At 41.1% G+C, this 21666-nt stretch overlaps 3 protein-coding genes across 3 annotated transcripts; 2 read left to right on the top strand and 1 right to left on the bottom strand.

The window, feature by feature from the left end:
• Nucleotides 1–6799: 6799 nt before the first annotated feature.
• si:ch211-127m7.2 (cell cycle regulator of non-homologous end joining) lies at nt 6800–8496 on the top strand. Its single transcript, XM_068723407.1, has 3 exons — nt 6800–6997; nt 7105–7207; nt 7695–8496. Exons 1-3 carry the CDS (start codon nt 6894–6896, stop codon nt 7977–7979), a joined length of 492 nt encoding a protein of 163 aa, XP_068579508.1. The 5' UTR covers nt 6800–6893; the 3' UTR covers nt 7980–8496.
• Nucleotides 8497–9770: 1274 nt separating this feature from the next.
• LOC137881748 (protein TsetseEP-like) lies at nt 9771–12411 on the top strand. Its single transcript, XM_068723831.1, has 2 exons — nt 9771–9902; nt 10806–12411. The coding sequence occupies exon 2, from the start codon at nt 10813–10815 to the stop codon at nt 11782–11784; it is 972 nt and encodes a 323-aa protein (XP_068579932.1). The 5' UTR covers nt 9771–9902; nt 10806–10812; the 3' UTR covers nt 11785–12411.
• Nucleotides 12412–13988: 1577 nt separating this feature from the next.
• On the bottom strand, nt 13989–21661 carry terb1 (telomere repeat binding bouquet formation protein 1). Its single transcript, XM_068723313.1, has 20 exons — nt 21359–21661; nt 21110–21220; nt 20817–20948; nt 20121–20252; nt 19880–19940; nt 19658–19776; nt 19366–19494; nt 19106–19258; nt 18879–19010; nt 18671–18796; nt 18228–18337; nt 17790–18142; nt 17632–17702; nt 17445–17522; nt 17104–17337; nt 16406–16486; nt 16216–16281; nt 16096–16137; nt 15085–15161; nt 13989–14521 (listed from the first exon to the last, which is right to left on the bottom strand). The coding sequence occupies exons 1-20, from the start codon at nt 21393–21395 to the stop codon at nt 14342–14344; spliced, it is 2424 nt and encodes an 807-aa protein (XP_068579414.1). The 5' UTR covers nt 21396–21661; the 3' UTR covers nt 13989–14341.
• Between the last annotated feature and the right edge of the window lie 5 nt (nt 21662–21666).

The raw sequence follows: 21666 nt of genomic DNA, 5'->3' as shown, positions 1-21666 counted from the left end.
TAATTTGCTGATTAGGGCAAGTGTCCAGAAGGCAAATGCGCGTGCGCGCGCGCACACACACACACACACACACACACACACACACACACACACACACACACACACACACACACACACACACACACACACAGGACACCTGTGCCAAAAAGCTCACAGGGCATAAATCAGTCACACACACAGTGCATTTCTTAGCAGAGCAGACATCAGGGCACATTCCCTGCTTTTCTTGAAGGACACACGCTGCCTAAAGCCTAAAGAACCTGGCTGGAGCTGCAGAAAGATGACGACGGAAGCCAATAGTTGGTGGGATGGAGATTTTTCCTTGATGTGTTCCCTTTTAACGACTGAACCTGTCATCATGCAGGTCCACTGCCAGATGTAGTCCTCTTTTTGCTGATTGTAACTGCTTTAAATCAGCGACTTTGCTCACAGATAAGGACAATGTCAGGGGTGCACTCGGCAGCTAAAGACATTCTCACTTTGACAAATGCCTGGGAGCAAATGAGAGAGATATTGTGATATCCTCCCATCCTTTCCTTCCACTGTCACACTTCCATCCATACAAAACAGTTTGTGTAGTTTCTTCTAAAAAAAAAACTACACAAAGAAGAAGATAAGAAGAGGTACGGGCAGAAGTACGACCTTAAATAGCGGGAATTTTAATGTCCCATATGAAGTTAAATTGGTCATCAAAATGTGAAAATCAGATACCAGCCTTTCTACTGTTGTTGTTGTTATGGTACTGATACAGTGCCTTTTACTAGTTGTGGTGGAACAACAATTCAGATCCTTTACTTATAAAATGTAAATGGAAAGTGAAACAACTTTTGTTGAACAGGGGCCACAGTCGCCACACTATGTATTCCATTGGGCAGTTTAATTAATCATGTGTCATAAGCTGATCATATGTAAAATCTTATTCAGGAAAGTAACTACTAACTACTGTCTTCAGAGTCCTTCTGAAATGTACCAGCTACGCACACAAGCAGTAGATGTGGTGAGACTATACCTTCCTGTTAATGTGTGTAATTTATGTTTGGAAAGTCTAACCTACTATTTGTTATTTTTAATGATGATGATAATCTTATTTCTTTCCCCCCACTTTTGGATTTCTGTTTCTCACGTAAAACTTGCAAAACAAATATAAGTGTGACAGAAAAAACAACAGTAGCCACCAAACTTCACAAACAACTAGCAAAGCACAGAAAGCCCAGGGGCCATGTCTTCAAAGTCTCCAAAGCATCATTATTTAGTAACGTGGGACCAATTTTACTTCCACGGTAACAACCCCGGGCTGAATTAATTTGGCAGAAGATGAACACACTCACCCATACAATATATGCATAATCATAAAGTTGCATCATCTGGGTCTGTCCTAAAAGATGACACTATTTCCTTGTGATTGATTAGAAGGTGAAAGTGTTGACTCAGAGATGCATGATATTTTCTGGGGCGTGTTTGGTTTGGAAGGACTGCTGTGACACCGCCTCATCCTGAGCTGTGTGACATTTGAACTGCAGCAAGAAAGTGCGAGTCGTTGACGAACCTCTACGAATACCAGCTGTTACAGACGACCAGATGCCACAGATGTCGACTATCAATGTTTCTTACCCTCTGTCCATCTGTCTGTCACTCATTTAGTCTCTCGTATACACACACATACTGATACACCTTTGTTTACTGCACATCAAAAATGTTAAAACCTGCATCTGTTGCCATGGCAACCATGCTGGTGTCTTGCATCCTTCTTCTGAGGCGATCGGGGACCTGAAGCAGAGGTTTTAGGGTGGTTGACAGAGACGGGGATCAAAGTGGAACAAAAGACAAAATCTCTCTACCTGCGCTGCTGCTGCTGCTGCTGCTGCTGCTGAAGGGAAAGCTTTGTGTGTGTTTTTTAATCCCCTGTGAGTAGCTGTAATCTTGGGAAAGCTTTTGTAATAGTGAGACGTCATTTAGTTTAGTTAATTTATTAAACACACATGATGTGAAAAATGGCACAATTAACCAAAAAGTCATTTTTCATCTGTAGTCCATGAGGTGTCTTTGAGGTCTTTCATTTGCTTCCACTTTACACATCACTGCAACCCTGTGATTCTACAGTGCTCCGTCAAACAAGTCTTCAATGTGCTGCATGTGTGTGGGCTCTCTCTGTAAGAACTATTCAACAGTGAAGATGATCAGGCGTATTTTTACAACGGCACAAGCTTTTTGGCAACCGCCCAAAGGAACGCAGACAGAAAAGTGGAACTAAAGGAGGGTAATGAATCCCAAACTGTTCAGGATTGTAATTAGCATTTTGATTGGAGTCTTAACCAGGCAAGTGATTGCTCTTATTAGCGTGTGCTTAAGGATGAAATTAACATATTGAATTTGACAGAGTCTACGGTTGAATGAGCCAGGTGACACTGCTGGGCAAAATCATCTTTTACTTCCTCCATTCTTTCTTATTTTAATTGTGAAAGAACACACATGAGTGCCTGTGCGTGTCTTGCATTGAAAAATAACTGAAAATGTCTGAAAGATCAATGAACTTTCAAGGAAAAGGTTAATCTTTAAGGTTAGGGATTATAGCTCACAGCAACATGTAACAACAGTGTTAAGAGGTCCCAGGTACTCTTTAATAATAATAATTTCCGCAGTAATACACAATCTACTCGTGCTTTGAATCCATGCCAGTGTTGCTTCATCTACTCAGTGCAGTAAAACAAAACAGATTGACGTATTTAGATGAAAAGCACTTTTATCAGCTTCCGAGGAAAAGTCATTAAGATACCAAGAGCCTGTGATTGGCAGGAAATCCCTGTGGATTTGGCCTATTACTGTTGGTGGGGAAGCACAGTGGCCTAGAAGTCTCAACTTTAATAGGGTGGAACAGATTACTGCATCCCAGTGACTTCTCATTTATCATCACATTGATTTGTGTGTATGTGTTTTTTTAGCGAGACATATTTTTTTGTCTTTGCTAGCACCATGGGCTTTTGATATTACAACTGTAGATTATGTCACAACTAATCACCCTCATGCACAGCCCACTGTGTTAAATCCTACACTAGCTGAGGACACAAAAACTAAATCTTGTGAAGCAATGAATTCCTTTACCTCAATGAATCTACAGCATAATTTACTTTTTCTTTAAGGTACTAAAGATAGTTCATGAACAACTTCACTTTATTTTTAACTTGAAATTTAATTATCCTCATAGGCGATTCCTTAGTCAGCTTAAGGTTCAAAGCCAGACTGTCCCAGGAGCCCCAGTCAGAGAGTTGACACAAATATCCTATTTCTGGACAGATTTAGACATATGTGATATCGTGGAGCAGGAAGAGCTGATGCTAAACTCCCTTCTTATCTCTAGCCCATATGACAACAGATTAGATGGAGAAAGAAAGGAAATAAAAATGATCTCAAATGTCAGAAAAACTACTATACTGTAAGCCATCAAAACAACCAAAAGCAAAATCCATTAAAAAAATGAATTTGATTCATTATTTAATATTTGAGATTACTAACTCCCCATTTCACTTTCACCCAATCCTGTGTTTTTTTCTAATCTGTTTATGCCCAGCCCTTACTCCCATGTAGCAATACATCTCTTCTGTATTATTAAAAATTCCCATGTGGTTTGTTGTCTGCCTGATATCTGACCAATTCATCAGAGAGAGCACAAACAGTTTCACAGTAAACTTTGGGTTTCCACAAATCTGCTATTTGCGATCCTTGAGTATCATGCAACTAAATGCAAAATCATCCTAAAAAATGTTACTCCCTTTGCTTCCTCCAGCGTTTTGCTCCTTTTCAGTTCAACACTAAACTGTGTGCATCCTGGTGCAAATGAATAATTTGAGGCGAACAGCGCTTTCTGTTATTCAGGATATGTCACCTGAGAATTTGTTCCCTACAGCAATTTTCAAAGATGTGAAGTAAACCAGGAGTGAAGTAACTGTGTCGCTAAGAAAATGTTTTGGCAAAACACCCTATGACTGAGAAGAGGGGATTTGTTGGGTGTTGATGATCTGATTTTTGGAAGCATTGCTTGCTTGTAAAATTGTGTTTACCTGTTGGTTCAGCAGACTAAACTACACAAGACTTCCTAATTATCTGGTCAAATACAATACATGATCTACAGCGGATTTTCTGCGATTATGTTGAAAATAGAATTACCTCGTAATGGTGACATTTCCTGTCTGTTTTGCATCTCTGTTACCAACTGACAAATGAGATTAGCTGATGAGTCAACCCATAACCAATTTACCCCTGTTTTTACATTGGCTTTGGTCTTTGGAAGTGATGTGCTTTAAATGTATGTATCAGTAAAAATGTTACATATATCTCAGATTAATGTTAGCAACCACATGAACATGTCCAGGTCATATGATACAGCAAATTCGAATCAAACACACATCTATGCACATCAACAGTGAACATAAGCACACTGAAAGAGTGCTGAAAGATTGTGCTCTGCTTTCTCTTTGAACTGTGTTTCATACTGGGAATAATGGGCTCCCATGCGGCAAATTGGAGCTAAAAGACCCTTAAAGATAATAATGACTTCCTCTTTTCCTCTGGTGTCAGACTGTGTGTGTCTAAACTCAGACTTTTAAGTTGTTTGTGTGTCCTTTGTGTGTTGCTACAAGAGAGAAGGTTTTACTTGAATTTACAGAATTAGAACAGATCCGCATACCAAATAGCTCCCGCACGAAGAATGATTTTTATTGCTGTATAACGTTTGAGCCCCAGGCTCTTCCTCAGATTTAATTTGAATTTACAACAAAGTCTGCATCTGTGAACACACATGTGCACTTGTAAACGTGCACACACATGCACCAATATGATCCTGGTTGACATAATGAGATGATATCATGTCTCTCCCGACAGATAACATCATTCCCTTTGGGACCAGTGGAATATCTTCATTCAATTTAAAGATTCTGCTTTTCCTAAATCTTGCTCTCTTATGCCATATGGCCAATCACAACAAGCATTTCTAGGACAGATGGCCAATGGTAATGACCTTTACTCAAAGCAGGGTTAAGCCTAAGAATACATCTAGAAGATTAGTCTGGTTCTCACCAATTAGGACCCTCAGAGCAGGAACAACGTAAAGAGGAGGCAGTGGAAAGTGAGAGGAGATATAGATTAAGTTCAAATTACTCATTGAACTCTTCTGATTCAGTTGTTTATGACCAATCCAACTTGTATTTTCTACACAATAACTTCTCATCAAACAAAAAATCTGCAGACCATGCTACATGCAAAATGTAGTCATAGTGTAATTATGGACCAGAGTGTTCTGCAATTCTAAACATTATAAGAAATTAGGCTCATTACAATATTCATCTTATAAAAATACTACCATTGAACCAATGTCAAATAAAACCCCAGTGCTGATGCTCTCGTGTCAGTAAGTTCGGCAGACGTTTTGGCCATGTTCGACCCACAAATTCAGCAGCAAGTAAAGCAGTGACAAGCTTTACTCCATCAGCAAAAAGAAATCTTCTTAGCACGGACTGATCTGTGGACGTGGCAGCAAGCCTGGAGGAGGATGAGTTCAATGCCACTTTAGGTTCTTCATGTTTTCAATGTTTGAATCATTTTTCATGTTTAATTTAGTTATTTTAACAATGACAGAAATGACTTAATAGTGATGATGAGTTAGACATTTCGTATTCTTTTCATTTTGTTTTCTGGTGACAAACAAATGATTGTTGTCACAAAAACAATATGGATAGCACTGAGAACTGTCTGGACCCTAGAAGGGTGTGTGTTTCACTGGAAACTAGTTAGTTCTGGTCAAATAATCAATTTGAGCTTGTTGAAATGTTTCTTTTTTTCCAGTGGCATTACATTAAAAAAGAAATCCACTATATGAATGACAAAATGTAAGTCAGTAATACAGTTATTTTCCCAAAGTGCCTCTGTTGACATCTGTTGTAAATAGGAATAATAATATGGTGGAAGATTTTGAGGATTTTTTTTTCATTTGATACCAGTTCAGCCCTCTGATTACTTGTCGTTCCTAAAATGCACTGAACTTGAGAGCTTTAGCGAAAATGACATTGTGCGTGCATCTGGCTGTAAACATGCTCTTTGCCTTGAGGGTTTTTTTCCCTCCCTTTTTCCCCACTTTTTAATTTAGTCAAATATACAAAGCTGGTCTTTGCAATCAAGGCCTAAGCACTTAGGAAGGGGCTTTAGAGACATAATTAAAAGGCCTGAGTGGGAGAAGGCAGCTTTGAAACAAAGTGACAGAAGGTGTGAGTCTGATCAAGGTTGTTTGGAACATCAGAGAGTCAAAGAGGGTGAGAAAAGGACAGAGAGAGGAGAGAAGAGGGAAAAATGTGTCATGCGACTAGACGAGCATGGATTATCGGCTGTCGGCCAGTAAGAATAAGACACACAGGGCTAGAAGCCATCGTGCATAATACAATTACTGTTATTTAAAATGGAAGTAAAAAAAATACAAAATACAACATTTGGAATGGATACTGAATTGTAAGTCGCTTTGGATAAAAGCGTTTGCTAAATGACTATAATGTAATGCGACATGCAAAACATTGACAATAATCAATACATTAAACACAATGAATTTTCAAAAACACTTTACTGCCTCCTCATAGACTGACTGAAACTAGTGTGACACAGTATGCTAATCAAATGTACAGAATGGTAATCGTTTTGTTGAAAACAATGTTTTTGAATCGGTTTTTTTTTTTAGTGGCGCATTGAGTTGTTTGTCCGCTAAGTGGCGCTGAAGACTCAGTCAGCCATTGTGGTCACGTGACTTTAGACCCACTGGAAATCCCTTGTTTCTGTTTCCCATTATGCCGGGTAATACTTCAGTAACCTTTGTTCAGATGTAAGCCAAAAATACACTTCTATAACACAGCGCCAACATGTCAGAGAGGCACCGGGCGCTGCCGTCATGGATGGCGAAGAAGGAAGAGAAAGTGAAAGAGAAGGAGCCGCTGAAGAGCAGGAGAAAACGGAAAACTGCACGGTAGTTGACGAAACGAAAACAAAACAAGGCAAAGCCTCGGTTTTATACTTCAGTTAAAGGTTTCTTACGCCATTTTGACTAACAAACATGCACGGCTGTGTTTTCAGTGCTGCTTTCTACTGTATGAACGAGAAGGAGCTGGTAGAGGCAGCTGTTACGTATCTCACCAACGGAGCCTGCGAGGACGTGGCTCTCCCCGCTGACCTGAAGGTGGCGCTGTTTCTCTCTTTTATTAAAATGTTTGAAATGTTGGGGAGGAGAATGCTAGAAAAGACCCAATTGTTGATCAAATAAATGAAATGTCAAAATGAAAACACGTCAATATTGTTACAGGATGTTGAGATTATGTAAATAAAGCAAACAAGTGTAAATTAAATTAATTAATTTTATATATATATATATATATATATATATATATATATATATATATATATATATACCTACATACATACATATATATGAAAATCAAAAATGTTATGATCCTAGTACAGGCTTTTTACTTTCTCAAAGTATATGCCAAACATGTTTTGTCCACTCAACAGCATACCTGCATGTATAACCTCTCAGATAAACAAGCAAACACTTTCATATCTCACACCATCTTTCATAGTGTATGTAAAATGCAAGATATTCCCTGAAGCACTGTATAAAATGTGTTTGACCCCCCCCCCCCCCCACCCCCACCACCACTGTGAAGGTGAGGGAGAACCCTGCTTCTTCAAAGAAGATAGCAAAGCTGGTGACTGTAGAGGAGGAGTCCTCAGACTGCGGTGATGTCCTGGAGACGACGTATGTCTCAGAAACAGACATGGACATCACAGAGGTGGAAACAGTGCCGTACACTAACAGGTCAGGACCAGAACAGGACCGCGGTGGTCTTGTGAAGGTTGGACTGGAGGCTGAGGAAAAAGAGGAGCACTCACAGGTGCCAGCAGAGGAGGATGACGCCTTACGGCTTGTGAGAGAAATTTTCTTTACATGATGATGAACTTCAGCATACAGCATCTTTGGAAAACTTGAAATACCTTGCTACTGTTCTGGACTCCCAGATGAGCTTCTCTGATAATTCAGTGTATATTTTCAAGAGATGCTAACAGCGACTTTTTCTTCTGAGGGAACTTAGTGGCCTCAGTGTTTGTCCGCAGATTTTAGAAACAGTGTACACAATAGTTGTGTCTTCATCCTATGTGCCATCAATATCCTTAACTCAGAAATGTGACATACTGTACATGAAACACACAGACACTCTCTTGAAGTGTTTTAATGTGAAGTATATGTTTTACTGTGCTGTTGTTGTCTTGTCTTGTGTTTGGTGAGCCTAAGACTAATTTCCACCCTGGTCGACAATAAAGATTTATTGTACTGTATGCTATTTTATTGTATTGTACCAGTCGTGCATATCAGAGAAAGCAAACCATATTTTCCCACAGGGATCAATTAAGTATTTCTGATTTTGATTTGTCATTGCGCACTTAGCCATCACTTTCACAAACCAGTTTGGCTCGAATTAAAACAGTACACACAAAAGCAATGCAGTATGCTCCGGTCTATTTAACAAAAGAAGGGAAACAGGTTTATCACAAAATGTGTCATGAGACTCAGCAGCATATGCCTTAAGGCATTAAGTGAACAAAATAGTTTAATTCTCATTCTAAAAAACAACAACACTGTTTTGATTATACCTTAGTCAAGCACTTTGGCTTCATAATTAAAGTTGAACAAGGTGGACTTCTTCTACTCTCTACCCTCTTTCCTGACACAGGTCAGCACAGTTATAATAACCAGCTCTACTTGCACATGCACACATAAATAGAACCAGATGGTCATGTGTTCCCAGTTCACATAGGACTGACAGAGTAGCAAAACACCTATAATTCCAGTCAGGATGAGTAGGCTTGATGCAGCCTAGCAGGCCATGCTAAACCAGAGCGCTGCTCTGTTAAAGGCCACTACCACAACAGGAATGTATTAACCCACGATAACCACTGTTGCGAGGAGGTTCTTTTTTTTTTTTAATCTCATATTAATTTCCACTGACAGGTTTCCTGTTTACCCGCGTTGCAGGATAGTTCACCATGTGGACGTGTTGGACAAAAAGGAAAGGGACTGATGGGGAGGGGCTTCAGTGGAGAGGATGAACACACCAGCAGAGAGCACCAGAGAGGTTAACGTCTTAATGAAGATTAGCAGGAGAAACACAGAAATCCAAATAGAGAGCCCAGTCATAACTGAAGCCATCTTAAGCCTTACGCGCCCTGACTTGAAGATTTAATATTCATGTTGACAGAAATCAATACAGACACTTAATCATTTTGGAAAACAATCATAAGAGTGGTGCTTTTATAGTCACAAAAAGAAAGATTAATCGTCAACATAACACACTTGTGAGCTACAGAAATAAATGTATAAAGGATTTAATATTCAACCTGCTGACCAGCTTCCTCATCTGTAGTCTCAATACATGTACATGAAATGGACTGTGGTCGACACTGAAATCTGTTTTAAAAGCTCTTGTGAAATCCTATTGAAACATGATCTAGTGGTGAGCCTTTTGAAACATAGTGGAGATCAGGTTGAAACATGACACAGGTGTAGTCGGTTTACCAAGTATAAACACGGGTTCATGGATATTAAGGTTGATTGAGTAATGACACATTAGCAGTTTTAATCTAGTGTTGTTTAGGCCACTTACTGGCTGGGGAAGTATACAGTGGCCATGGGTTTGGTGTACGGAACGTGCATATAAATCGTGGACGCGCACGGTGCGCGGCAGCGTTTGTAGGGGTCGGCTCTGCTGGTGCGCGCGACGACAAGCAGCTTGACGTGCAGTCTTCTCCAAGTTGGGAGTGTGCGAGATCATCTGCGACTAAATCTACTTTTACTGCAACAGAAAACGGTTCATAAGGTGGGTTACCTTTCTAACTCGGTGTTATTGCCGGAGCTGTTTTATACTTCTGTTCATTTTGGATGGATTTTAAGTTTGTTCAGCACGAGGGAGGCGGGGTCGTCTGTAAGGGTTTCTTTGTTCGTTTTGCTTTGACCAACAATTAATGGCAATTGGCACACTAATGATGTTTGTGTTGATAATAATTCTAAGATGGGTATCTGTCATGTATTGTCATGAGGCCTGTATTAAATATTAAGAGTTTGAACTACATGTGGTAATGCGGATCTGTGGTTCTGGTAAGAAGCACAACTGGATCAAGGTGTGGTTGTTTTTAGAGAATAATTACAAAATGCAAAAACAAAAACAAATGATGAACTATAATGTTCCTGACACGGGGGCTGTTAAGTGATCGTGATTGGCAAACGTTTTCAGTGCGCGTTTAAACGTCCAGATTTTATTTCAATATACGAGCTTAAGGGGTGGCGTGCAGTGCAAAGCAGGCAAGAAAGATATAATTACATAAATGTTCAAAGTCCTCCTGTGGCATACCAGAAACATTCCCTATAGACACGCTCAAATCCTGTCAATAAATGGTACACGTTGTACATGCAGTCCCGGAAAGGTACAAGAGAACACAATGTACCATAACGCGCACACTGGGATGTGTTTCTCTCAGCCAGGTTTGCGGATCCTCACCAGTAGAAACGAGTTTCTCTCTTTGGTTTTAGTTGTTTTTGTATCATTGATCAATTGCGTGTTTATGAAATTGGAAGAAAATCTCCACCTTTTTATAATAGAATGTCAGCATGTTAATATTGAGCTAAATACAAGTTTGGCTTGTAGTTGTTGTAACCACTTACAGAATATATCATTTGACATTTCATTACTTGGAGTAATTTTCTTTTCATTTTCTCTGTACAGGTTCATTATGGGAAACCGGTTCAGCACTAGGCGAGACGCCCCGGCCAACAGTGCTGACACTGCTGCCCCCGAACAGAAGACTGCAGCAGAGCCAGCAGCTGCTGCACCACCAGCAGAGGACTCTGGGATAACGCAGACTCAGCAGGCCGCTGAAACGGAGAAGCTAGATGTGGGGCTTCAGGAGCAAGTGACACAATTGGTGTCTTCTGGCACTGAACAATTAGTGTTGAAGAGTAAAGAGGAGCAGGTTCCTGATGCTGACCCAGAGCCTGTGGCAAAGGAAGCTCCAGTCCAAACCGAGCCTCTGGTCTCAGTCTGCGAATCATCAGCTCCAGAATCGGAACCTGTTGCTGAGCCAAAACCTGTTGCTGAAGCTCAGCTTGCTCCAGAGCCTGTTCCCGCTCCAGAGCCTGTTCTCGCTCCAGAGCCAGTTCCTGAACCCGAGCTTGTTCCAGAGCCAGTTCCTGAACCCGAGGCAGTTCCCGAACCAGAGGCAGAAGTTGAGGCAGTCCCTGAACCCATTTCAGAGTCGGTACCCGCACCAGCTGAGGCTATGGAGCAGAAGACGGACCTGTTTAGCCAAGAGTCTCTCCCTGAGCTAATGATTTGTTCACCACCAGCTTTGATCGACTTCGGGGTCCTTGACGAAACTCCCCAACCTATTGACATTCCTCCAATCACCGCCCCGGTCGATCCAGAAGACATCCCGGCGACCGAAGAAGGCCAAGTCAGCGCTGAGATTTCTTTGATTCCCACATTCGAGCCCGAAAAGAGCGATGAGACATCAGAGTCTGTGGAAAACCCGACAGAAGTGGAGGCTGCAGGGGATTTGGAGCAGCTCGTGAGTGATTTCAGCGAGGAAAGTGTTTGTGGACTGCTGAAGAACTTGGAGCTGAAAGGAAATGACCTTATCGCTGACCTCATTCCCACCGATGTCCAGATCCCCGATGCCATGAGCACTTCCACCGAGCTGATGTGAAACCGTGGCAGATGATTCATTTAAGAAGTGAATGGATATTTGTTCTGTGAAACCCTCTTAACCCCTTACATGAATTCTGAAAGATGCAATGTTTTTTTTCCTCACTTAAGTGGCCTAATAAAGGCAAACATTTATTTCTGTCTAAATGAACAAAATGTGCCAAAAGGTGTATTGGTGGGGCTTTAACGGCACAGGGGGTTACGAGTGTACTTAATTGTATTGCTGGACAACGGAGCTCTTCCTCTATGCAAATTCACCATGCAAGAATTTAAATGAATTTCTTTACGAGAACAAGCCATTGCTATATAATAACGCCTTACAGAAAAAGGTTGGAAGGGAAGAATTTAGATGTCCGAGTACAAAGGGAAAAGCTCTGTGAGGTGGATACCGGGAATGTGAGTCTGCAGCCCTCCATAGGTGACTGCAAAACGATGGGCAAGGGACAGTAGCAATGCAACGGAGATGGAGACAGTACTTTCAGGATACAAGTGTCTAGTAAACATTTACGCCTTAACATAATCATCTTTGGACTTTGTAAAATTCTGTATCTTTCTTGTATTCAACAGGATTTTTTTTTTTAACCTAAGTAGTGGCTTCCTTGTGAAAATAAAAATATTATTCTACATATGTTATGGCCATCATCACTTATTTTTTTATTTTTTTATGGGAAGGGAATTAGGATGTTTTTACTTAACATACATTAGCTGCGAGGCTTCAGTAACTGTAGGCTCGTCACATCATTTTGAATAAAGATCATGGCTTTGTTGGCCTAAAGAGTGGACGGATCTGCTCAACGCACACATTGGAACAATCGGAGCTTTTCTCTATCACAGAGAGTATTTTGTAACACACCAGTACATGTATGGGACATGGCGTACATATGGAAATCAAATTCCAGCCAGCACAGATCAGAACATGTAGAGACGGAGCCTCCGCAGTCTGGTGGGAGGGAGGAGAATTGGGGGGGAGGAGGCACATTCTTTCCAGAGGAAGGAGGTTTTCGGGTGGCCAGGGTCAAAAGTCTTCAGTGTGACTGTGTTTCAGTCCATGAGAAATTTGCTCCTCACATGCCTCTCCCACCACACACACCCCCCTCCTCCCTCGCATGCTGTTTGAACATCTTGAGCGAGTGCTCAGTGGATTGGTATGAGAGGCCACTTTATTCTGCCTGAAAAATGAAATTTTGCCAATTTGAGCGAATGAAGGAAGGACTACTCTGCGACATTGTCAAGACGTATAACATGGGAGCTGCTCGATTTAAATTACAATAATTCATCTATATCAGACAGTCATTGTGCATCAATGCAGTCTCTGTTTCATAATCCATAATATGCTTTTGTCCAACCGCACCTAACTTTAAGCAGCCTACGCCTCAGGGCATGGCAAGCGGGTAAGTCCCATGGTTTTTGCAACACACCGATGAGTCCCCATGGAGAGGGAGAGGCACTCTTCAGACAGTGATCTAAGTCGAGCTAGCCTTCAGAAGAGGAAGAGGTTTGTAGACTGACCTGGTTCTTGATGCACACTGAGAATAGATAAACAGCCTGGTTTGTGATTCCTGTCATACCAGAGGCTTTCAGCTCAATAAACAAAAGTGCTGGAGTCTCCACACTCCTTGATGATTTCTTGCCTCACTATGGACTTCAATGGCAAAAGCATAAATCAAAGTAAACAGAACTTGTTCTTTGCTTCCGTGACACTGTGTCAAGGAAGTAAAACACATGTATCTGTTTTTAAGGGTGTAAGCAGAAGTGCAGCAATTATTGCTTCCTCTTTGCATTCCTCTTTTGTTTACCTTATGTATTTTTTTTATAAATAAAAAGCAATGTATGTAGCACCAAAATAGTGGTGCACTACACAACTGACACTTGCTGTTCTGCTCAAATTGACAAGACTTCTTCATAGATTGCTTGGGTCAAATCATATCAAAAAGCTTCTTTCAATTAAGATTAAATTAAGATCCAAACTGAACGTTTTGGTACACATGTTGCAGTGCTTAGGGCTGGGTCTTTTCATGACACAACTCATCAACACGTTGTGCTGTTGCAATCAAATCTGGCAGAGCTACATGTGGCAACACAGTGGTGCTCAATAGGTGATAGTACAACACAAGGATGTTAAAATGGCCCTTCCTCAAAGGTTTTTCATCATGTTCACTCCAAATATAGCACAATACATCCTTACAAGATGCTGACGGAGAAATGTAAAAATCTCAAACACTTGTTTTAATGTTTTAACATACAACAAAACAATTAACATCTGTCAAAGAACTGAAAAAGCTGCACAAACTATTTTAAAAACAAAAACAAACACCATATGCAAAGTACTAAAAATCTTAATAAATACTGAGAGTACACTATATTAATATATTAGGTAAACGCTTTCCAATAAATACAGTGTGAAGAGAGTCAAAGCTATTATTAACAGGAGGCATTAATTCATTGGCTGGCCCAGGATCTCAGAAGCAGGATTATACACGACCAGACTAGACGTTACCTTTCTGCAGTGAACTTAAATGCAATTTGACATTTCTGATGGAAAATATCAAATGTCTTGCTTAAGGCAGATTTTCTCTTGTTGCTGTTAGCCGCCGGTATTTCTTGGCCAGGTCAACATTGGTGCGTCCAGGTTGGAAGGGGTATGACCACAAGATGGAGTTCCAGGAGAAACCCAAAGTCTTCACACCGCACAGTAGGTAACGCACCTCCTCACTGCTGAAGTCTGTCCTCCTCCTTATCTGGTAGTTAGAAGGACAGCAGAGGAGGCACAACTTTGATTAAACAATTGACAGTCTGTCAGAAGCACAGGAGAGCGTGGATGAATGTTAGTTTTCAGTTAGCTTATTCCTGATTAAAAGCATCAGCTAAATGTGTGACTAATGTTAGAACATACTGGTGGTTTTGCACATTATCAACACATTGTTTAATTAAATGACTCCCAGCCATTCCACAATATCCTACAGTTTTAAATTAATTTCCCCACCGTCCATTAGTTTCAACTTATTTCAGTATACCTATGAAAATCACCTAGTTGAGAAGATGTTGTGTCATTTTTAATTATAATAATTGCATGGTTATGTGTTTTGAAAGTCCTCCTGCTGATGTGTTGTAAGATCCTGCTGCTCATTATCAACTTCTCAACAATCCCAGCACTAAATGTTTACTATACATTTCCTCCTCACACTTCAATGAACTACAGCATACAATCATAGCATTGAAAAGCAGTTGGAAAAACCTGGCAGGCCATATAGATATCAATATATACATTTTTTTGACAGAAAATATTCTTTCAAACTCTCACAGTGGAACAGTGATCTGTGCTCGTCCTCGGCTCATCGTCAGTAGTGTGATGTCCACTTTTAATCCCTCCTCTTCTCTCTGTGTTTGCAACATAAAACACTGGGAGGATGTCAAATATAAAGATAAGACAATGCTTTCTCTCTTGCATTTTACATCAACAGTTGACTAATGACTAATACAGCTGCACTGACGGAAAAAACTAAATGCAGGAGGAGAAGAATGACAGAAAAGAGTTTAAAAGGTGAACTGTGTAATGGAAGTAAAACCTGTTCTAGGTGTGCACTCACACAAAGTGAGCGTTTGACAATGCATTTGGCTGAGCAGTATAAATGTCAGCATGGCAGCAGTCATGTAGAAAGTCGGACTTAAAGCAAGAGAATCAGCACAATTGGAAAGCAGAAGGAGAAAAAAGAGGATTGACGGCAAATAAAGCCACAAAATATATAAATATATACTTTTTTTACAGTATAATGAATGTAATGCAAGTACAGAGCATGCAAAATCATAATGTGGAACAGACTAAAACTTCTTTCAACACCACTGGCTTAATACAAAAGCATCAGAAAACAGCCTCTCTCTCTCTCTCTCTCTCTCTCTCTCTCTCTGTCTCTCTCACACTCTCACACACACACACACACACACACGCACACACGCACACACACACACACACACACACACACACACACACACACACACACACACACACACACACACAGTGTGAAAGAGTGTGAAAAAGCTCCATACAGTTGTGCTGCTCTGAACCAGCCTGTACTGTGAGAACACTGGCTGCAGTTCAACATTCCTTCTGCTCTTTGGTTCGACTGTTGCCAAGAACACACGACGGAGAGACAGCTCCCACCAAAGGCTCTCAATCATAACATTCACACACACACACACACACACACACACACACACACACACACACACACACACACACACACACACACACACACACACACACACACTTAGAGTAATCTACTGTAAACACCCATATCTGAGAGCACACATCTACCTTCAGCAACATCAGACCTTCTCAGGGGAATCAAGCCTGGACCTGAGAGGAGGCAATGAGAGCAATGCTGTGTTGAACATGACAAATATAAAGGACAAGAATAAATGATATGTCGTATACCAGTCTTGTTATAAGGGGTCAATGTCTTCTCTTTAGCTCCTCTACGCAGTGAAGTCAAAGTGATGCCTATGATGGAAGAAGAAGACACCCAAATTACACACCTAAAGATTATTGTACATGTATGTTAGTTTAGTGGCTTACAACTAAATGTTGTTGATTTGTTACATCTAGACACGCTCATAGTTCTTACCGCTGTGCTTCTTCCAGTGATGATCCGGCAGGGAGCTCTGGCCTTTCCCTGCTTCTTTACGTCTGGGAGTCAAGCTGACCTCTTTTACAGCGGAATAGAAATCAGACATGTTATAGCAGTAGTTAAAAACAACAATATGCCTTTCATACTGAGAATATTAAAGTCAAAGTTAAGCATGTTTACTCTCTGAAAGATTATCTCATATCTAATCAACTCCAGACAAGATCTGGTGTTGTCATTGGTAGAGTTTCCACATCTATCTTGACTGAGCTATGGTCTTTGATGAAGGAGATACTTGACTACATATTTTACAAATACCGCTGTCAGCAATGAAAGCATGTGTTGAGCACAACACCCATAATTCAGTGCACCTATTATGCAGCGTATATTTGGCACAAAGTCTGAAATGTGGCCCACGCCCAGGTTTTTATATGTATGGAATATATTCTTGCCAAATGCAGTAATATTCAGCCCATGTTGCAGTAGCAGGTTAGAAGGATAGCCTCACCAGGTTGTAGTGATTAGGGTAGCAACATTCAGAACTTGAGCACTAATACAATGTCTGTTTGTGTTTAACTTTGATACCAGGTGCTCATTTCCCACCACCTTGTGAGCCAGCCATCTGACATACAGCAACCTTCAAACCAAAGCTATAGCAGAGTGAGTAAGACACTGTCCATGAAGATGGATGTCCTTACCCCTCCAGTTTCCCCGGCTTCTCTGTGGCTCTGCAGCTGAAACCCTCTCAGAGTCTGGGTTTGTCCGCTCGGCGGCATCTTGGTTCTCTCTCCTGAGCAGACGGTTGCAGTGACGAGTCCTGAACCGCTCTGTGGCCTCCTGGAGCACCTTGTGCATGTCACAGCTGTGGTGGCAGGAGCTTTGCAGCGACGCAAAAGTGCGACTGGTCACCTCCTCAAACGGCAACACACAACCTAAAGGAGAGAAATAATTCAGCGTAAAGTCCGGTGCTGGCTTTGCAATAATCTAACTGAACAATCTCTTAAAAGTTTAAAAGAATAAATACAGTGAGTTCTCCTACCTGCACACCGGATAGAAGACAGTGAGTGTTCCTCCACTCGGCTTTTCCCCACAGTACTCCTCTCACAGTCCTGCAACTCTAAAAAATAAAAACAGACTACTTGAATGGAAAAAACATGAGAAAACTGCACATCTACTCAAAACAAAAACAAAAAAGTGTGTTAAAGGTATGAAGCTGTGACTCTCACCTTCTTCATCAGAACATTTGATTTCTTTTGATACACTGTGCCTCACTGATGCTGGGGGCTTAAACAACCGTCTAAACAAAAAGACAGAAGAAAAAAGAAATAATGAAAGCTCTCATTTCATTATTAAGACGTAATCAACAATGAGGAAGTCGACTGACTTGTCTGCTGTGTGAGGCTCTCTGCCTCCCTCTAATGACTGCGGATGGGAAGACATTAGGGCTCCAGTACCATTGCACACTGAACACCACACAGACCCTCCACTGGTTTCAGCCTTCTCTTTCTGCATACTTAAATGGGAGCTCACTTGCTTCGGTTCACTGCCATTCTTAATCTTGATCACATTTCTTACAGTTTGAAGTTTCCCTGCTTCTACATTCTTGAGAGTGCTGCTGAGTCTGTATGCAGTGGGAACGGTGTTAATGCTCTCCTTCTGCTGCAGAGGCAGAGGTGGTTGGCCGAGACCTTCACTTGAAGTTAATGGCTCTGTGTCTTCCTGCTCATCCTCAGCCTCCTAAAGACGGACATAAGCACACATCATGATTCACCGCTCTTCATGCTGATTACATTATGGCCACGTGTGTGAGTGTATATCTGACCTTTGCCTGTCTCTTCTCCAGCAGGTCAATCCTGCGCAGCAACTCAATGGAGGCCACATTTTCACCCTCCCCCTGTCTCACTGTCAGACCAGGCACTTCCAGGGACATGGCTTCACAAACAACGGCAAACAAGTCATTATAACTCCATATTCTACATTCTACCCACGTATTCTTCAATCGCATCTTCTATTTATTCATTTTTATATTCACACTTTGGATCAGGAATGTCCATTTAATGCTTTGCAGGGTCATCTGTCATTTCTTTTTAATATGTAAGAGCAAGAAAGCTCATATAAATGATTTGGTTTCCAAAGTTAAATTCACACATGCCCAATATAGAAGTAAATGTAAAAAGGAAGTGGACATTTTGTTTTGCAATGGTGACAATGAAGCTCCTGAATGACTTACTGAGTAACAGCACTGAACCCATGTTGGTGACTTACTGGCCTGTTTGCAGGTCTGCAATATGAATGTAGCAACCTTCCGAACCTCCTCACTTGTATCTTCTGTGAGTAGGGTGATGATGAGGGGCAGGCCTCCACACTGCACCAACTGGGACTGGTGCTCCTCTACAGGCAGAAAAAAAAAACACATTTGTGAAAAAGACATGGATAGCATAAATACTCAAGTTGTACTACTGTGCAGTCTTACCAGAGGCCTCAGTGCAGTGGCCCAGAGTGAGTAAAACAGAGAGCCTGTCCTCAGGGTCCAAGTGTGGGCTAGCCAGCAGGGAGAAGAGGTGGGAAACCACACCATACTGAGAAAGACCCGAAGCCAGAGAAGCTACAAAGAATACATTGTGAATGGGGAATGAGACACTTTGGTGGCTTAAGTGAAGTGTCCAGATGTACGCATGTGTGTGTGAGAGTGATAACTACAGTTTTCTGTGATGCAAGCTGACAGGGTCTTGGATACAGTGACAGAAAGCTGGCACGACATCAGGCTTGTATCTGCTGCTGGAGCTAGACGAACCAGTGCAAGAGCGAGAGTATCCAGACACCCTGAGGCAGAAAAACTCTCCTGAACACAGGCTGCAAAAACAAAGAAGTGATTCACATTTAATCATTTGAATTTTAATCTAAATTAAGATAAAAAAAAACACAGGTTAAGCATGAGCCATTCTGTCCCTTCCACTTACAGTTGTTGGCAACCGTCATTGCTATGAAGGAACACATGGGTTGAAAAATGTCAGTACGTGTCAAATCGATGTGCTGAAGCCAGACTTTTACCATGGCAAAGGCTGCCACACAAATACGCTGACCCTCCTCTGGAAGACAAAAAGACACAGTTGAGCAAAAACATTTCTTTCTCTTACTCCAGATATTAACTTAACGTGGTTTGACTTAAAAGTAGTCGCCTGGATGGAAAGAGCATCAATGTTTTACATGTAAATGAGTTAGCACAAGGCACAAATAAACAGATGACATTACCATTTTGAGGGTTGTTGACACATCCACAGAGAGCACTGGACACAGATGACCAAAGCTGGTAGGTTTGAGTAGCATTAGCTGCTCTCAAGGTAGCCTCTGGAGACAGAGGGGAAGTGGTCCTGCAGAAATGTATACTATTAAACGTATATGTATGTGCTTATATGAGTGGGTTTTGAAAACACAATTTTCGGTATATGTCTGGCGTTAAGAATGGCAAAGTACCTGAAGAGGTCCAATAAAATATCCAGGCAGCCAGTAGTTTGGCCTAAAGTCTGTCCTAATTCTGCAATAACACACATGAGACACATGAGACCTACTTAAACGGCCGTACATTTTGTTCCAAATATATGAAATGGCTTTCATGAGCTTGAACGAAACCAAATCAAAGAAAAAGTCACGTCAGAAGAAATTGCAACAAAATGGGACAACCGATCCTGTAGCTTTAACTCCTCCTTGATCTTACTATTGTTGGCTACCAACACAGACAGCAAGTACACAGACACTCTCTTCTGTGTCAGCGGGATGTCGTCTTTCAGCAGCAAACCAGCAAGGTCTGCAAATGTCTCCTTCCTGCAGAGATAGTTCTTGCAATACACTACCAGAAGGAAAGATAAATAATATATTTTCAGTATATAAAAATTGTCACTTCCTCTAACTGACTTGCATTTGAAGATACCACATTATACCAATACAGCGATATTGTATTCACACAGGCTTGTTGTATAAAATACACATATGCTGTATCTCAATCCAGGACCACAGCCTCTGACACACATCCTAAAACTGACTATGTCATGACACTGTGACAAAGCTATCGTTTCTGTGTCCTTTGCAGCTTTTAGTTTCCCACAATCCATAGAAAGTGTTTGTCAGTACCTATTATTTAGCACCCATGTTTTACCACTTAGTCAGCAACTTCCTGCCTGTAAACTAGGGGATTTTCAACTTTACAAGTGGACAAAGACTACCTAAATGCATCCCCTGTGTCATTTGGGAAAGAAAATGCACATTCATCCTAAGCTTCAACTGCTGCAAAAGACACAGCTTTTTGGACGGCATCCTTCACAAGACGAGTCCCTGAATGGGGATTCAGCAACTATCTCACACACACACACACACACACACACACACACACACACACACACACACACACACCTACCATTGGCCTCTGCTAACGTGCCTAGTGTAAAGAGTGCAGTCTCCTTGACATCTGAGCGAACAATGCTGGATTTGGAGAGGTTATACAAAAATGACACACCTCCCATTTCCCTCAGCAGGTCCACATTATCCTCTAAAATAATGAAAAGTGAAACAGAAGATGGAAAGGTATCATGTCAAGGTGTTATGCTGAATATGAATGTTGGATAGTGCTGTATGAGATGGTTAGTCTGTGTAGATGGTCAGAAGCGAGGAAGGACATTGCATGTTTGGTCATTGGTTGTGCACTGTTACCTCTCCTTTCACATATTGAGTGAATGGTGAGAAGAGCTTGTTTTTGCAAATCGGGACATTTCATCTGAAACTTCAGACACTCGAGCAGCAAACTGAGATCTGTCTTTATGGCTGAAAACAGAAAGATGAAATCAACAAGGCCATGTCAACCTGACATAAATTACATTTGTAAATATATCATGCTACATTAACTAAGCACATTTACAAATACATAAGCTAAACTAAATGTTTACAGTTGGCGTCACTTACTATTACGGCTCTTGCTGTAAACCCCTGTGTTATCCATTTCTCTCTTTAAATGGCTGAATGTGCTATTGTCACCAAAATGCTATTTCCAGAACTCCTAGCTGACGTTAGCTAACTTTGCTAACAAAAATCAAACATTCAAGCTAACGTTAAATTCGGTTAATTTTTTTCATCAAGCTGCTTAACGTTTGCTTCAGGGCTATAACATTAAGTTAGAGTTAGCTAATTGCCACTTTTCACCGTACAAAAGTTAGGGTAAATTAAGGTAACAACATATTAACGTTAGCCATATTGCATATTAACAGACAGAA

The sequence above is a fragment of the Cebidichthys violaceus genome, unplaced genomic scaffold, assembly GCF_023349555.1.
Source record: "Cebidichthys violaceus isolate CVI_PGR_0920_01 unplaced genomic scaffold, fCebVio1.0.p SCAF_3, whole genome shotgun sequence".
NCBI lineage: Eukaryota > Metazoa > Chordata > Actinopteri > Perciformes > Stichaeidae > Cebidichthys > Cebidichthys violaceus.
This window is presented reverse-complemented; position numbering and strand designations above follow the sequence as displayed.

What these genes read in the sequence shown, in the direction of transcription:
- si:ch211-127m7.2 (XM_068723407.1), top strand. Translation starts at nt 6,894, where the DNA reads ATGTCAGAGAGGCACCGGGCGCTGCCGTCATGGATGGCGAAGAAGGAA. An exon ending in AGAAAACGGAAAACTGCACG is followed by an intron (nt 6,998 to 7,104) that starts GTAGTTGACGAA and finishes CTGTGTTTTCAG; the next exon opens with TGCTGCTTTCTACTGTATGA. An exon ending in CTCTCCCCGCTGACCTGAAG is followed by an intron (nt 7,208 to 7,694) that starts GTGGCGCTGTTT and finishes ACCACTGTGAAG; the next exon opens with GTGAGGGAGAACCCTGCTTC.
- LOC137881748 (XM_068723831.1), top strand. Translation starts at nt 10,813, where the DNA reads ATGGGAAACCGGTTCAGCACTAGGCGAGACGCCCCGGCCAACAGTGCT.
- terb1 (XM_068723313.1), bottom strand. Translation starts at nt 21,395, where the DNA reads ATGGATAACACAGGGGTTTACAGCAAGAGCCGTAATA. An exon ending in GAGCCTCACACAGCAGACAA is followed by an intron (nt 17,703 to 17,789) that starts GTCAGTCGACTT and finishes CTTTTTGTTTAG; the next exon opens with ACGGTTGTTTAAGCCCCCAG. An exon ending in AAGGTCTGATGTTGCTGAAG is followed by an intron (nt 15,162 to 16,095) that starts GTAGATGTGTGC and finishes TTGCAAACACAG; the next exon opens with AGAGAAGAGGAGGGATTAAA.